Source organism: Dreissena polymorpha, chromosome 2, assembly GCF_020536995.1.
Source record: "Dreissena polymorpha isolate Duluth1 chromosome 2, UMN_Dpol_1.0, whole genome shotgun sequence".
Classification (NCBI taxonomy): Eukaryota; Metazoa; Mollusca; class Bivalvia; order Myida; family Dreissenidae; genus Dreissena; species Dreissena polymorpha.
Genome location: NC_068356.1, coordinates 2,020,962 through 2,039,403, shown reverse-complemented (window position 1 = coordinate 2,039,403; position 18,442 = coordinate 2,020,962). Strand labels below are relative to the sequence as shown.

The following is an 18,442-nucleotide window of genomic DNA, read 5'->3' as shown; positions in this document are numbered from 1 at the left end:
ATGGTGTTTATGCAATAAAGTCCAAATTTTTCATCCAATTCTTTCCAAACTTGTAAGGATTTAGCATGGTTCAAACAAGGGAAACAACTACGGTTTATGCATGTTCTTTTTATTACAGATTTGCCTCCCTTTAATTCATTCAAAATCTCATTTTACAGCAGAGATTCCAAATCTGACCTGTAAATGAGCCCCATATTTACTGCCAGTGCTAGGTTACCTTTTCCCATTTGATCATTCTTAAGTATTGGTCTTGTAATGCTGCTACTGCTTCTGCTACTGCTACTGCTACTACTACTACTACTTCTACTACTACTACTACTTCTACTACTACTTCTACTACTACTACTACTACTACTTCTACTAATACTACTACTACTACTACTACTACTACTACTACTACTACTACTACTACTACTACTACTACTACTTCTACTACTACTACTAGTACTACTACTACTAGTACTACTACTACTACTACTACTACTACTTCTACTACTACTACTACTACTACTTCTACTACTACTACTACTACTACTACTACTACTACAACTACTATTACTACTACTACTACTACTACTACTACTACTACTACACCACCACCACCACCACCACCACCATTCACAGTGACAAAAAACGTATTCACACAATGGCTGCTACTACAACTTATAGCCCATATAGGGGGGCATGCATGTTTTACAAACAGCCCTTGTTTCTATGGGATTTTAACCACAACTGTTCATGTTAATCTCCGACACATATTTTTAGGTCACCTGTCATGAAGTGACACGGTGAGCTTATGTGATCGTGTGATGTCCGTTGTGCGTGCCTGCGTGTGTCCGTGCGTCCGTCCGTCAACAATTTGTTTGTGTAGACAGTAGAGGTCACAGTTTGCATCCAATCTTGATGAAATTTGGTCAAAATGTTTATCTTGATGAAATCCGGTTTGGGATTGTATTTGGGTCATCTGGGGTCAAAAACAAGGTCACTAGGTCAAATAATAGAACAACCTTCTGTAGACAATAGAGGTCACAGTTTTCATCCAATCTTTATGAAATTTGGTCAGAATGTTTATCTTGATGAAATCTGGGTTGGGATTTTATTTGGGTCATCTGGGGTCAAAAACTAGGTCACTAGGTCAAATAATAGAAAAACCTTGTGTAGACATTAGCGATCACAGTTTTCATCCAACCTTTATGAAATTTGGTCAGAATTCTTGATGAAATCTGGGTGGGATTGTATTTGGGTCATCTGGGGTAAAAATCTAGGTCAAATAAATAGAAAAACCTTGTGTTGACAATAGAGGTCACAGTTTTCATCCAATATTTATGAACTGTGGTCAGAATGTTTATCTTGATGAAATCTGGATTGGAATTGTATTTGGGTCATCTAGAGTCAGGAACTAGGTCACTAGGTCAAATCATAGAAAAACATTGTGTAGACAACAGAGGTCATAGTTTTCATCTGATCTTAATGAGTCAGGTGAGCGATTCAGGGCCATCATGGCCCTCTTGTTTTGACTATTAATGATTGCACATTATTGGGTGCCTGTATTCCAGTGGGGAGCCACTGCCCTGAAGAACATGCTGATAGTGCCCCCTGGGTCAGGCATCGTGCATCAGGTGAACCTCGAGTACCTGGCCCGTGTTGTGTTCTGTATGGACGGGCTCCTTTACCCGGACAGCCTTGTGGGCACAGACTCCCACACCACCATGATCAATGGGCTAGGCATCGTGGGATGGGGTATGTAACCACCATGATCAATGGGCTAGGCATCGTGGGATGGGGTATGTAACCACCATGATCAATGGGCTAGGCATCGTGGGATGGGGTATTTAGTCACCATGATCAACAGGCTAGGCATCGTGGGTTTGGGTATTTTGTCACCATGATCAATGGGCTAGGCATCGTGGGATGGGGTATGTAACCACCATTATCAATGGGCTAGGCATCATGGGATGGGGTATGCAACCACCATGATCAATGGGCTAGGCATCGTTGGATGGGGTATGTAGCGACCATGATCAATGGGCTAGGCATCATGGGATGGGGTATGTAACCACCATGATCAATGAGGTAGGCATCGTAGGATGGGGTATGTAATCACCATGATCAATGGGCTAGTCATCGTGGGATGGTATATGTAACCACCATGATTAATGGGCTAGGCATCGTGGAATGGGGGTATGTAGCCACCATGATCAAAGGGCTAGTCATCGTGTGATGGAGTATGTAACCACCATGATCAATTGGGTAGGCATCGTGGTATGGGGTATGTTACCACCATGATTAATGGGCTAGGCATCGTGGTATGGGGTATGTAACCACCATGATTAATGGGCTAGGCATCGTGGGATGGGGTATGTAACCACCATGATTATTATGGGCTAGGCATGGTGGGATGTGGTATGTAACCACCATGATTAATGGGCTTCGTGGGATGTGGTATGTAACCACCATGATTAATGGGCTAGGCATCGTGGGATGGTGTATATAACCACCATGATCAATGGGGTGGGCATCGTGTGATGCGGTATGTAACCACCATAATTAATGGGCTAGGCATCATGGGATGGGGTATGTAACCACCATGATCAATTGGGTAGGCATCGTGGGATGGGGTATGTAATCACCATATTCCATGGGGGAGGCATCGAGGGATAGGGTATGTAACCACCATGATCAATAGGGTAGGCATCGTGGGATGGAGTATGTAATCACGATGATCTATGGGGTAGGCATCGTGGGATGGGGTATGTAATCACCATGATCAATGGGCTTGGCATCGTGGTATGGGGTATGTAATCACCATGATCAATGGGCTAGGCATCTTGGGATGGGGTATGTAACCACTATGATCAATGGGCTAGGCATCATGGGATGGGGTATGTAACCACCATGATCAACGGCCTTGGCATCGTGGGATGGGGTATGTTACCACCTTGATCAATGGGTTAGGCATATTTGGACGGGGTATGTAACCACCATAATCAATGGGCTAGGCATCATGGAATGGGGTATATAACCACAATAATCAATGGGCTAGGCATCGTGGGATGGGGTATGTTACCACCATAATCAATGGGCTAGGCATCATGGGATGGGGTATGTAGCCACCATGATCAATGGGCTAGGCATCATAAGATGGGGTATGTAACCACCATGATCAATGGGCTAGGCATCATGGGATGGGGTATGTTACCACCATGATCAATGGGCTAGGCATCATGGGATGGGGTATGTAGTCACCATGATCAACGGGCTAGGCATCGTGGGTTTGGGTATTTTGTCACCATGATCAATGGGCTAGGCATCGTGGGATGGGGTATGTAACCACCATTATCAATGGGCTAGGCATCGTGGGATGGGGTATGTAACCACCATGATCAATGGGCTAGGCATCGTGGGATGGAGTATGTAGCAACCATGATCAATGGGCTAGGCATCATGGGATGGGGTATGTAACCACCATGATCAATGTGGTAGGCATCGTAGGATAGGGTATGTAATCACCATGATCAATGGGCTAGGCATCGTGGGATGGGGTATGTAACCACCATGATTAATGGGCTAGGCATCGTGGAATGGGGGTATGTAACCACCATGATCAATGGGCTAGTCATCCTGGGATGGAGTATGTAACCACCATGATCAATTGGGTAGGCATCGTGGGATGGGGTATGTAACCACAATGGTCAATGGGGTAGGCATCGTGGTATGGGGTATGTTACCACCATGATAAATGGGCTAGGCATCGTGGGATGGGGTATGTAACCACCATGATCAATTGGGTAGGCATCGTGGGATGGGGTATGTAATCACCATATTCCATGGGGGAGGCATCGAGGGATAGGGTATGTAACCACCATGATCAATAGGGTAGGCATCGTGGGATGGAGTATGTAATCACGATGATCTATGGGGTAGGCATCGTGGGATGGGGTATGTAATCACCATGATCAATGGGCTCGGCATCGTGGTATGGGGTATGTAATCACCATGATCAATGGGCTAGGCATCTTGGGATGGGGTATGTAACCACTATGATCAATGGGCTAGGCATCATGGGATGGGGTATGTAACCACCATGATCAACGGCCTTGGCATCGTGGGATGGGGTATGTTACCACCTTGATCAATGGGTTAGGCATATTTGGACGGGGTATGTAACCACCATAATCAATGGGCTAGCAGGGGTTTTTTTTAGAAAAAGGGGAAGACGCTGGACGCTGGGTAAAAGGGGAAAATCGAGTGCGAAAGAGACATATTTGGGGAAAAAAATAAAAACTGTTCATTTCAATGTCTATAACTCACCTACAGACTTCAGGTTTTTAGAAAAAGAGGCATGTCTCTGACCTTTTTGTTCTCAAACACATGAACAGGTATGATATTAAAGTCAAAGTCCTAAATAAAGTTGCAGGGGTAGCTCTAATAATGGGAAATGTTTTCAACTAGGGCCGGGGAACGATGTCAATATTGTGATTTCAATTTCATGATGAATGGGTTAACGATCTAGATCTGCTACAGTATTGGAAGGGAAAGGTGCAGCAGCTGCCGATTGTCTACTTTCACTTTCACAATAATCCGACAGTATTAATCAATGTTGATTACATGTACCTCCGAATCCTGCTGGGTTTCAACGGTTTTTGATGATTCATTCTTAAAAAATGCGTCAACACAATTAATATTTTGCGAGTCCGAACGTTTTATTTTGTTTGTGTATGAACGCCAATTGTGAGACTTTTTTCAGTTTTAACCAGGGACCTATACAAACAAATTTTTGTATAGGTCCCTGTTTTAACGTTTATATCTTCGCTTTCACATAACCCGGATGAAAATTCGACTGGTTTCCGGTAATTAATTGACGAAACACCCTTCTCGCGCAAGACCGGAGTCCAGTAAAATAGTCACATGATTAATACGATTAGTTGCCCCGGTTTCCATGACGTAATTTAAGAGCTATATATAGAATCACTGGGATTCCCAGATTTGAGTGTTCGTCGGGAGAGAGAGAGAGAGAACGAGATCGTTGTACATGGTACAAATTGGATAAGTGTCGACTTACCAAAAGAAAAAAAACATTTCTTTGAGGGTAAAATATTATATTTTGGTGAAAAATTATATTTTTGGAGGGGAAATGGTTTTTTAGGGGAAAAATTCTGGTAGGGGAAGACGCCGAATATCGGCGTCACTTTCTTAGTAAAAAAAACCCCTGGCTAGGCATCATGGAATGGGGTATATAACCACAATAATCAATGGGCTAGGAATCGTGGGATGGGGTATGTAACCACCATAATCAATGGGCTAGGCATCATGGGATGGGGTATGTAGCCACCATGATCAATGGGCTAGGCATCGTGGGATGGGGTATGTAACCACCATGATCAATGGGCTAGGCATCATGGGATGGGGTATGTAACCACCATGATCAATGGGCTAGGCATCATGGGATGGGGTATGTAGTCACCATGATCAACGGGCTAGGCATCGTGGGTTTGGGTATTTTGTCACCATGATCAATGGGCTAGGCATCGTGGGATGGGGTATGTAACCACCATTATCAATGGGCTAGGCATCGTGGGATGGGGTATGTAACCACCATGATCAATGGGCTAGGCATCGTGGGATGGAGTATGTAGCAACCATGATCAATGGGCTAGGCATCATGGGATGGGGTATGTAACCACCATGATCAATGTGGTAGGCATCGTAGGATAGGGTATGTAATCACCATGATCAATGGGCTAGGCATCGTGGGATGGGGTATGTAACCACCATGATTAATGGGCTAGGCATCGTGGAATGGGGGTATGTAACCACCATGATCAATGGGCTAGTCATCCTGGGATGGAGTATGTAACCACCATGATCAATTGGGTAGGCATCGTGGGATGGGGTATGTAACCACAATGGTCAATGGGGTAGGCATCGTGGTATGGGGTATGTTACCACCATGATAAATGGGCTAGGCATCGTGGGATGGGGTATGTAACCACCATGATTATAATGGGCTAGGCATCGTGGGATATGGTATGTAACCACCATGATTAATGGGCTTAGTGGGATGTGGTATGTTACCACCATGATTAATAGGCTAGGCATCGTGGGATGGGGTTTATAACCACCATGATCAATGGGATGGGCATCGTGTGATGCGGTATGTAACCACCATGATTAATGGGCTAGGCATCATGGGATGGGGTATGTAACCACCATGATCAATTGGGTAGGCATCATGGGATGGGGTATGTAATCACCATATTCCATGGGGTAGGCATCGAGGGATAGGTATGTAACCACCATGATCAATAGGGTAGGCATCGTGGGATGGGGTATGTAATCACCATGATCTATGGGGTAGGCATCTCGGGATGGGGTATGTAATCACCATGATCAATGGGCTAGGAATCATGGGATGGGGTATGTAACCACCATGATCAATGGGCTAGGCATCTTGGGATGGGGTATGTAACCACTATGATCAATGGGCTAGGAATCATGGGATGGGGTATGTAACCACCATGATCAATGGGCTAGGCATCATGGGATGGGGTATGTAACCACCATGATCAACGGCCTTGGAATCATGGGATGGGGTATGTTACCACCTTGATCAATGGGCTAGGCATATTTGGACGGGGTATGTATCCACCATAATCAATGGGCAAGGCATCGTGGGATGGGGTATGTAACCACCATAATCAATGGGCTAGGCATCATGGGATGGGGTATGTAACCACCATGATCAATGGGCTAGGCATCGTGGCATGGGGTATGTAACCACCATGATCAATGGGATAGGCATTGTGGGATGGGGTATGTAACCACCATTATTAATGGGCTAGGCATCATGGGATGGGGTATGTAACCACCATGATTAACGGCCTTGGCATCGTGGGATGGGGTATGTTACCACCTTGATCAATGGGTTAGGCATATTTGGACTAGGTATGTAACCACCATGATCAATGGGCTAGGCATTGTGGGATGGGGTATGTAACCACCATAATTAATGGGCTAGGCATCAGGGGATGGGGTATGTAGCCACCATGATCAATGGGCTAGGCATCCTGGGATGGGGTATGTAACCACCATGATCAATGGGGTAGGCATCGTGGGATGGGGTATGTAACCACCAAGATTTATGGGCTAGGCATCATGGGATGGGGTATGTAACCACCATGATCAATGGGCTAGGCATCGTGGGATGCGGTATGTAACCACCATGATTAATGGGCTAGGCATTGTGGGATGGGGTATTTAACCACCATGATCAATGGGATGGGCATCGTGTGATGCGGTATGTAACCACCATGATAAATGTCTAGGCATCATGGGATGGGGTATGTAACCACCATGATCAATTGGGTAGGCATCGTGGATTGGGTATGAAATCACCATGATCCATGGGGTAGGCATCGAAAGATGGGGTATGTAACCACCATGGTAAATAGGGTAGGCATCATGGGATGGTGTATATAATCACCGTGATCAATGGGGTAGGCATCGTGGGATGGGGTATGTAATCACCATGATCAATTGGCTAGGCATCATGGTATGGGGTATGCAACCACCATGATCAATGGGCTAGGCATCATGGGATGGGGTATGTAACCACCATGATCAACGGCCTTGGCATCGTGGGATGGGGTATGTTACCACCTTGATCAATGGGTTAGGCATATTTGGACTAGGTATGTAACCACCATGATCAATGGGCTAGGCATTGTGGGATGGGGTATGTAACCACCATAATTAATGGGCTAGGCATCATTGGATGGGGTATGTAGCCACCATGATCGATGGGCTAGGCATCCTGGGATTGGGTATGTAACCACCATTATCAATGGGCTAGGCATCATGGGATGGGGTATGTAACCACCATGATTAATGGGCTAGGCATCATGGGATGGGGTATGTAACCACCATGATCAACGGCCTTGGCATTGTGGGATGGGGTATGTTACCACCTTGATCAATGGGTTAGGCATATTAATTTTGGACTAGGTATGTAACCACCATGATCAATGGGCTAGGCATTGTGGGATGGGGTATGTAACCACCATAATTAATGATCTAGGCATCATGGGATGGGATATGTAGCCACCATGATCAATGGGCTAGGCATCCTGGGATGGGGTATGTAACCACCATGATCAATGGGGTAGGCATCGTGGGATGGGGTATGTAACCACCATGATTAATGGGCTAGGCATCATGGGATGGGGTATGTAACCACCATGATCAATGGGCTAGGCATCGTGGGATGCGGTATGTAACCACCATGATTAATGGGCTAGGCATTGTTGGATGGGGTATTTAACCACCATGATCAATGGGATGGGCATCGTATGATGCGGTATGTAACCACCATGATAAATGTCTAGGCATCATGGGATGGGGTATGTTACCACCATGATCAATTGGGTAGGCATCGTGGATTGGGTATGAAATCACCATGATCCATGGGGTAGGCATCGAAAGATGGGGTATGTAACCACCATGGTCAATAGGGTAGGCATCATGGGATGGTGTATGTAATCACCGTGATCAATGGGGTAGGCATCGTGGGATAGGGTATGTAATCACCATGGTCAATTGGCTAGGCATCATGGTATGGGGTATGCAACCACCATGATCAATGGGCTAGGCATCTTGGGATGGGGTATGTCACCACCATGATCAATGGTCTAGGCATCGTGGGATGGGGTATGTAACCACCATGATCAACGGCCTTGGCATCGTGGGATGGGGTATGTTACCACCTTGATCAATGGGTTAGGCATATTTGGACTAGGTATGTAACCACCATGATCAATGGGCTAGGCATTGTGGGATGGGGTATGTAACCACCATAATTAATGGGCTAGGCATCATGGGATGGGGTATGTAGCCACCATGATCAATGGGCTAGGCATCCTGGGATTGGGTATGTAACCACCATTATCAATGGGCTAGGCATCATGGGATGGGGTATGTAACCACCATGATCAATGGGCTAGGCATCGTTGGATGGGGTATGTAGCGACCATGATCAATGGGCTAGGCATCATGGGATGGGGTATGTAACCACCATGATCAATGAGGTAGGCATCGTAGGATGGGGTATGTAATCACCATGATCAATGGGCTAGTCATCGTGGGATGGTATATGTAACCACCATGATTAATGGGCTAGGCATCGTGGAATGGGGGTATGTAACCACCATGATCAAAGGGCTAGTCATCGTGTGATGGAGTATGTAACCACCATGATCAATTGGGTAGGCATCGTGGTATGGGGTATGTTACCACCATGATTAATGGGCTAGGCATCGTGGGATTGGGTATGTAACCACCATGATTAATGGGCTAGGCATCGTGGTATGGGGTATGTAACCACCATGATTAATGGGCTAGGCATCGTGGGATGGGGTATGTAAACACCATGATTATTATGGGCTAGGCATGGTGGGATGTGGTATGTAACCACCATGATTAATGTACTTCGTGGGATGTGGTATGTAACCACCATGATTAATGGGATAGGCATCGTGGGATGGTGTATATAACCACCATGATCAATGGGGTGGGCATCCTGTGATGCGGTATGTAACCACCATGATTAATGGGCTAGGCATCATGGGATGGGGTATGTTACCACCATGATCAATTGGGTAGGCATCGTAGGATGGGGTATGTAATCACCATATTCCATGGGGTAGGCATCGAGGGATAGGGTATGTAACCACCATGATCAATAGGGAAGGCATCCTGGGATGGGGTATGTAATCACGATGATCTATGGGGTAGGCATCGTGGGATGGGATATGTAATCACCATGATCAATGGGCTCGGCATCGTGGTATGGGGTATGTAATCACCATAATCAATGGGCTAGGCATCTTGGGATGGGGTATGTAACCACTATGATCAATGGGCTAGGCATCATGGGATGGGGTATGTAACCACCATGATCAACGGCTTTGGCATCGTGGGATGGGGTATGTTACCACCTTGATCAATGGGTTAGGCATATTTGGACGGGGTATGTAACCACCATAATCAATGGGCTAGGCATCATGGAATGGGGTATATAACCACAATAATCAATGGGCTAGGCATCGTGGGATGGGGTATGTAACCACCATAATCAATGGGCTAGGCATTGTGAGATGGGGTATGTAACCACCATGATCAATGGGCTATGCATCGTGGGATGGGGTATGTAACCACCATGATCAACAGGCTAGGCATTACGAGATGGGGTATGTAACCACCATGATCAACGGCCTTGGCATCGTGGGATGGGGTATGTTACCACCTTGATCAATGGGAGATGGGGTATGTAACCACCATGATCAATGGGCTAGGCATAGTGGGATGGGGTATGTAACCACCATGATCAATGGGCTAGGCATCGTGGGATGGGGTATGTAACCACCATGATCAATGGGCTAGGCATAGTGGGATGGGGTATGTAGTCACCATGATCAACGGGCTAGGCATCGTGGGTTTGGGTATTTTGTCACCATGATCAATGGGCTAGGCATCGTGGGATGGGGTATGTAACCACCATTATCAATGGGCTAGGCATCGTGGGATGGGGTATGTAACCACCATGATCAATGGGCTAGGCATCGTGGGATGGGGTATGTAGCAACCATGATCAATGGGCTAGGCATCATGGGATGGGGTATGTAACCACCATGATCAATGCGGTAGGCATCGTAGGATAGGGTATGTAATCACCATGATCAATGGGCTAGGCATCGTGGGATGGGGTATGTAACCACCATGATCAATGGGCTAGTCATCCTGGGATGGAGTATGTAACCACCATGATCAATTGGGTAGGCATAGTGGGATGGGGTATGTAACCACAATGGTCAATGGGGTAGGCATCATGGTATGGGGTATGTTACCACCATGATAAATGGGCTAGGCATCGTGGGATGGGGTATGTAACCACCATGATAATAATGGGCTAGGCATCGTGGGATATGGTATGTAACCACCATGATTAATGGGCTTAGTGGGATGTGGTATGTTACCACCATGATTAATAGGCTAGGCATCGTGGGATGGGGTTAATAACCACCATGATCAATGGGATGGGCATCGTGGGATGCGGTATGTAACCACCATGATTAATGGGCTAGGCATAATGGGATGGGGTATGTAACCACCATGATCAATTGGGTAGGCATCGTGGGATGGGGTATGTAATCACCATATTCCATGGGGTAGGCATCGAGGGATAGGGTATGTAACCACCATGATCAATAGGGTAGGCATCGTGGGATGGGGTATGTAATCACCATGATCTATGGGGTAGGCATCTTGGGATGGGGTATGTAACCACCATGATCAACGGCCTTGGAATCATGGGATGGGGTATGTTACCACCTTGATCAATGGGCTAGGCATATTTGGACGGGGTATGTAACCACCATAATCAATGGGCTAGGCATCGTGGGATGGGGTATGTAACCACCATAATCAATGGGCTAGGCATCGTGGCATGGGGTATGTAACCACCATGATCAATGGGGTAGGCATCATGGGATGGGGTATGTAACCACCATTATTAATGGGATAGGCATCATGGGATGGGGTATGTTACCACCATGATCAACGGCCTTGGCATCGTGGGATCGGGTATGTTACCACCTTGATCAATGGGTTAGGCATATTTGGACTAGGTATGTAACCACCATGATCAATGGGCTAGGCATTGTGGGATGAGGTATGTAACCACCATAATTAATGGGCTAGGCATCATGGGATGGGGTATGTAGCCACCATGATCAATGGGCTAGGCATCCTGGGATGGGGTATGTAACCACCATGATCAATGGGGTAGGCATCGTGGGATGGGGTATGTAACCACCATGATTAATGGGCTAGGCATCATGGGATGGGGTATGTAACCACCATGATCAATGGGCTAGGCATCGTGGGATGCGGTATGTAACCACCATGATTAATTGGCTAGGCATTGTGGGATGGGGTATTTAACCACCATGATCAATGGGATGGGCATCGTGTGATGTGGTATGTAACCACCATGATAAATGGGCTAGGCATCATGGGATGGGGTATGTAACCACCATGATCAATTGGTTAGGCATCGTGGATTGGGTATGAAATCACCATGATCCATGGGGTAGGCATCGAAAGATGGGGTATGTAACCACCATGGTCAATAGGGTAGGCATCATGGGATGGTGTATGTAATCACCGTGATCAATGGGGTAGGCATCGTGGGATGGGGTATGTAATCACCATGATCAATTGGCTAGGCATCAAGGTATGGGGTATGCAACCACCATGATCAATGGGCTAGGCATCTTGGGATGGGGTATGTAACCACCATGATCAACGGCCTTGGAATCATGGGATGGGGTATGTTACCACCTTGATCAATGGGCTAGGCATATTTGGACGGGGTATGTAACCACCATAATCAATGGGCTAGGCATCGTGGGATGGGGTATGTAACCACCATAATCAATGGGCTAGGCATCATGGGATGGGGTATGTAACCACCATGATCAATGGGCTAGGCATCGTGGCATGGGGTATGTAACCACCATGATCAATGGGGTAGGCATCGTGGGATGCGGTATGTAACCACCATTATTAATGGGATAGGCATCATGGGATGGGGTATGTAACCACCATGATCAACGGCCTTGGCATCGTGTGATGGGGTATGTTACCACCTTGATCAATGGGTTAGGCATATTTGGACTAGGTATGTAACCACCATGATCAATGGGCTAGGCATTGTGGGATGGGGTATGTAACCACCATAATTAATGGGCTAGGCATCATGGGATGAGGTATGTAGCCACCATGATCAATGGGCTAGGCATCCTGGGATGGGGTATGTAACCACCATGATCAATGGGGTAGGCATCGTGGGATGGGGTATGTAACCACCATGATTAATGGGCTAGGCATCATGGGATGGGGTATGTAACCACCATGATCAATGGGCTAGGCATCGTGGGATGCGGTATGTAACCACCATGATTAATTGGCTAGGCATTGTGGGATGGGGTATTTAACCACCATGATCAATGGGATGGGCATCGTGTGATGCAGTATGTAACCACCATGATAAATGGGCTAGGCATCATGGGATGGGGTATGTAACCACCATGATCAATTGGTTAGGCATCGTGGATTGGGTATGAAATCACCATGATCCATGGGGTAGGCATCGAAAGATGGGGTATGTAACCACCATGGTCAATAGGGAAGGCATCATGGGATGGTGTATGTAATCACCGTGATCAATTGGGTAGGCATCGTGGGATGGGGTATGTAATCACCATGATCAATTGGCTAGGCTTCATGGTATGGGGTATGCAACCACCATGATCAATGGGCTAGGCATCTTGGGATGGGGTATGTAACCACCATGATCAATGGGCTAGGCATTGTGGGATGGGGTATGTAACCACCATGATCAACGGCCTTGGGGTATGTTACCACCTTGATCAATGGGTTAGGCATATTTGGACTAGGTATGTAACCACCATGATCAATGGGCTAGGCATTGTGGGATGGGGTATGTAACCACCATAATTAATGGGCTAGGCATCATGGGATGGGGTATGTAGCCACCATGATCAATGGGCTAGGCATCCTGGGATTGGGTATGTAACCACCATTATCAATGGGCTAGGCATCATGGGATGGGGTATGTAACCACCATGATTAATGGGCTAGGCATCATGGGATGGGGTATGTAACCACCATGATCAACGGCCTTGGCATCGTGGGATGGGGTATGTTACCACCTTGATCAATGGGTTAGGCATATTAATTTTGGACTAGGTATGTAACCACCATGATCAATGGGCTAGGCATTGTGGGATGGGGTATGTAACCACCATAATTAATGGTCGAGGCATCATGGGATGGGGTATGTAGCCACCATGATCAATGGGCTAGGCATCCTGGGATGGGGTATGTAACCACCATGATCAATGGGGTAGGCATCGTGGGATGGGGTATGTAACCACCATGATTAATGGGCTAGGCATCATGGGATGGGGTATGTAACCACCATGATCAATGGGCTAGGCATCGTGGGATGCGGTATGTAACCACCATGATTAATGGGCTAGGCATTGTTGGATGGGGTATTTAACCACCATGATCAATGGGATGGGCATCGTGTGATGCGGTATGTAACCACCATAATAAATGGGCTAGGCATCATGGGATGGGGTATGTAACCACCATGATCAATTGGGTCGGCATCGTGGATTGGGTATGAAATCACCATGATCCATGGGGTAGGCATCGAAAGATGGGGTATGTAACCACCATGGTCAATAGGGTAGGCATCATGGGATGGTGTATGTAATCACCATGATCAATGGGGTAGGCATCGTGGGATGGGGTATGTAATCACCATGATCAATTGGCTAGGCATCATGGTATGGGGTATGCAACCACCATGATCAATGGGCTAGGCATCTATGGATGGGGTATGTAACCACCATGATCAATGGGCTAGGCATCGTGGGATGGGGTATGTAACCACCATGATCAATGGGCTAGGCATTCTTGGATGGGGTATGTACATGTACCAACACATCAATGGGCTAGGCATCATGAGATGGGGTATGTAAACACCATGATCAATGGGCTAGGCATCGTGGGATGGGGTATGTAACCACCATGATCAATGGGGTAGGCATCATGGAATGGAGTATGTAACCACCATGATCAATGGGGAAGGCATGGTGGGATGGAGTATGTAACTACCATGATTAATGGGCTATGCATTGTGGGATGGGGTATGTAACCACCGTGATCAATTGGCTAATCATCGAGGGATGGAGTATGTAACCACCATGATCAACAGGCTAGGCATTGTGGGATAGGGTATGTGACCACCAAGATCAATTGGCTTATCATCGAGGGATGGAGTGTGTAACCACCATGATCAACAGGCTAGGCATTGTGAGATGGGGTATGTAACCACCATGATCAACAGGCTAGGCATTGTGAGATGGGGTATGTAACCACCATGATCAATGGGCTATGCATCGTGGGATGGGGTATGTAACCACCATGATCAACAGGCTAGGCATTGTGAGATGGGGTATGTAACCACCATGATCAACGGCCTTGGCATCGTGGGATGGGGTATGTTACCACCTTGATCAATGGGAGATGGGGTATGTAACCACCATGATCAATGGGCTATGCATCGTGGGATGGGGTATGTAACCACCATGATCAACAGGCTAGGCATTGTGAGATGGGGTATGTAACCACCATGATCAACGGCCTTGGCATCGTGGGATGGGGTATGTTACCACCTTGATCAATGGGCTAGGCATATTTGGACAGGGTATGTAACCACAATGATCAATAAGCTAGGCATTGAGGGATGGAGTATGTTACCACCATATTCAAAGTGCTAGGCATCATGGGATGGGGTATGTAATCACCATGAAAATTGGGCTAGGCATCGTGGGATGGGGTATGTAACCACCATGATCAATGGGCTAGGCATCGTGGGATGGGGTATGTAACCACCATGATTAATGGGCTAGGCATTGAGTGATGGGATATGTAACCACCATCATTAATGGGCTAGGCATAGTTGTATGGGGTATGCAACCACCATGATCAATGAGCTAGGTATGGTTATATGGGGTGTCGGGAATTCATAACGTTGACATTTTTCTGCTAACATGCACGCGACGTCATGAATACGATCAACGTCACTTCCTATGTTTTATATTAGACAAGTTCGTATGAACATTTATTAAAAGGTCAAATCTTATGCAACTTTTTTCGTAGTTTTCACTATACGATCATACGCATCATGGGGTATGTAACCACCTTGATCAATGGACTAGCCATCTTGGGATGGGGTATGTTACACCCATGATCAATGGGCTAGGCATCATGGGATGGGGTATGTAGCCACCATGATCAATGGGCTAGACATTGTGGGATGGGGTATGTAACCACCATGATCAATGGGCTAGGCATCATGGGATGGGGTATGTAGCCACCATGATCAATGGGCTAGGCATCATGGGATGGGATATGTAACCACCATGATCAACGGCCTTGGCATCTTGGGATGGGTAATGTTACCACCTTGATCAATGGGCTAGGCATCGTGGGATGGGGTATGTAACCACCATAATCAATGGGCTAGGCATTGTGAGATGGGGTATGTTACCACCATGTTCAACGGCCTTGGCATCGTGGGATGGGGTATGTTACCACCTTGATCATTGGGCTAGGCATATTTGGACAGGGTATGTAACCACAATGATCAATAAGCTAGGCATTGAGGGATGGAGTATGTAACCACCATATTCAAAGCGCTAGGCATCGTGGGATGGGGTATGTAACCACCATGATCAATGGGCTAGGCATCATGGGATGGGATATGTAACCACCATGATCAATGGGCTAATCATTGAGGGATGGAGTATGTAACCACAATGATCAACGGGCTAGGCATTGTGGGATGGGGTATGTAACTACCATGATTAATGGGCTAGGCATCGTGGGATGGGGTATGTAACCACCATGATTACGTGGCTAGGCATCATGGGATGGGGTATTTAACCACCATGATCAATGGTTTTATCATCGAGGGATGGAGTATGTAATCACCATGATTAATGGGCTAGACATCGTTGGAAGGGGAATGTAACCACCATGATCAAGCCAATGGAGATCAGGTATCTTGGCAAGGGAGGTGTATGTAGCCATGGGGGATGGAGTATGTAGCCATGGTGTATGTAACCATGGGAGATGGGGTATGTAGCCACAGGGGATGGGGTATCTAGCCAAGGGAAATGGTGTATTTAGCCAAGGCAGATGCTGTATGTAGCCATGGGAGATGGTGTATGTAGCCTTGGGAGATGGGGTATGTAGCCAAGGGAGATGGGGTATGTAGCCATTGGGGATGGGGTATGTAGCCACGTGTGAAAAGGTATTTGCCAAGGGAGATGGAGTATGTAGCCATGGGTGATGGGGTATGTAGCCAAGGGAGTTGGGGTATGTAGCCACAGGTGATGGGGTATGTAGCCAAGGGAGATGGGGTATGTAGCCACGGGTGATGGGGTATGTAGCCAAGGGAGATGGAGTATGTAGCCAAGGGGGATGGGGGATGTAGCCAAGGGAGATGGAATATGTAGCCATGGGTGATGGGGTATGAAGCCAAGGGAGATGGGGTTTGTAGCCACGGGAGATGGTGTATGTAGCCAAGGGAGATGGGGTATGTAGCCATTGGAGATGGGGTATGTAGCCACGGGTGATGGGGTTTCTAGCCAAGGGAGATGGAGTATATAGCCATGGGAGAGGAGGTATGTAGCCTAGGGAGATGGGGTATGTAGCCAAGGAAGATGGGATGTGTAGCCAAGGGAGATGGGGTGTGTAGCCAAGGGATATGGGGTGTGTAGCCAAGGGAGATGGGGTATGTAGCCAAGGGAGATGGGTTGTGTAGCCATAGAAGGTTGGGTGTGTAGCCAAGGGAGATGGGGTATGTAGCCATGGGAGATGGGGTATGTAGCCAAGGGAGATGGGGTTTGTAGCCAAGGGAGAAGGGGTATGCAGCCAAGGGAAATGGTGTATGTAGCCAAGGGAGATGGGGTTTGTAGCCAAGGGAGATGGGGTAGATAGCAAAGGGAGATGAGGTATGTAGCCAAGGGAGATGGTGTATGTAGCCAAGGGAGATGGAGTATGAACGCACAGGAGATTGGGAATGTAGCCAAGGGAGATGGTGTATGTAGCCATGGGAGATGGTTATGTAGCCATGGGAGATGGTTATGTAGCCAAGGGAGATGGAGTATTAAGGCATAGGAGATTGGGAATGAAGCCAAGGAAGATGGAGTATATAGCCATTGAGGATGGTGTATATAGCCATTTGAGATGGTGTTTGTAGCCATAGGAGATGGAGTATATAGCCATGGGAGATGGGTTATGTTGCCGAGGGAGATGGAGTATGAAGGCATAGGAGATTGGGAATGTAGCAAAGGGAGATGGAGTATAATTTTAAAGCCATGGGAGATGGGTTATGTATCGAAGGGAGATGGAGTATTAAGGCATAGGAGATTGGGAATGTAGCAAATTGAGATGGAGTATATAGCCATGGGAGATGGGGTATGTATCCAAGGGAGATGCTGTATGTAGCCATGGGAGATGGGGTATGTAGCCAAGGGAGATGAGGTATATAGCCATGGGAGATGGGGTATGTAGCCAAGGAAGATGGGAATGTAGCTTATGCGAAGATTGGTATGTAGCTAGTGTAGTATGCATGCATTTTGGGATTAAGGATATGTGGAATTTAGTCATGTTAGAAATTGTGGAATTGTGTTATTAAAGATTGTTGTATTGTATCAATGTGAAATTTTATTATTGTTTGATAAGACATTGTTTGATTTTAACATGCTCCATGTGGGATTTT

General features: G+C 46.8%; 1 protein-coding gene across 2 annotated transcripts in view; it reads left to right on the top strand.

Moving 5' to 3' along the window:
* LOC127865609 (cytoplasmic aconitate hydratase-like) overlaps positions 1-18,442 on the top strand; it is a 76,645-nt gene that overhangs the window by 25,107 nt on the left and 33,096 nt on the right. For both annotated transcript variants that reach the window (XM_052405479.1, XM_052405477.1), the window contains one exon: positions 1,557-1,740. In XM_052405479.1, the coding sequence (XP_052261439.1) occupies positions 1,557-1,740 (184 nt within the window). The remainder of the gene's footprint in view (positions 1-1,556; positions 1,741-18,442) is intronic.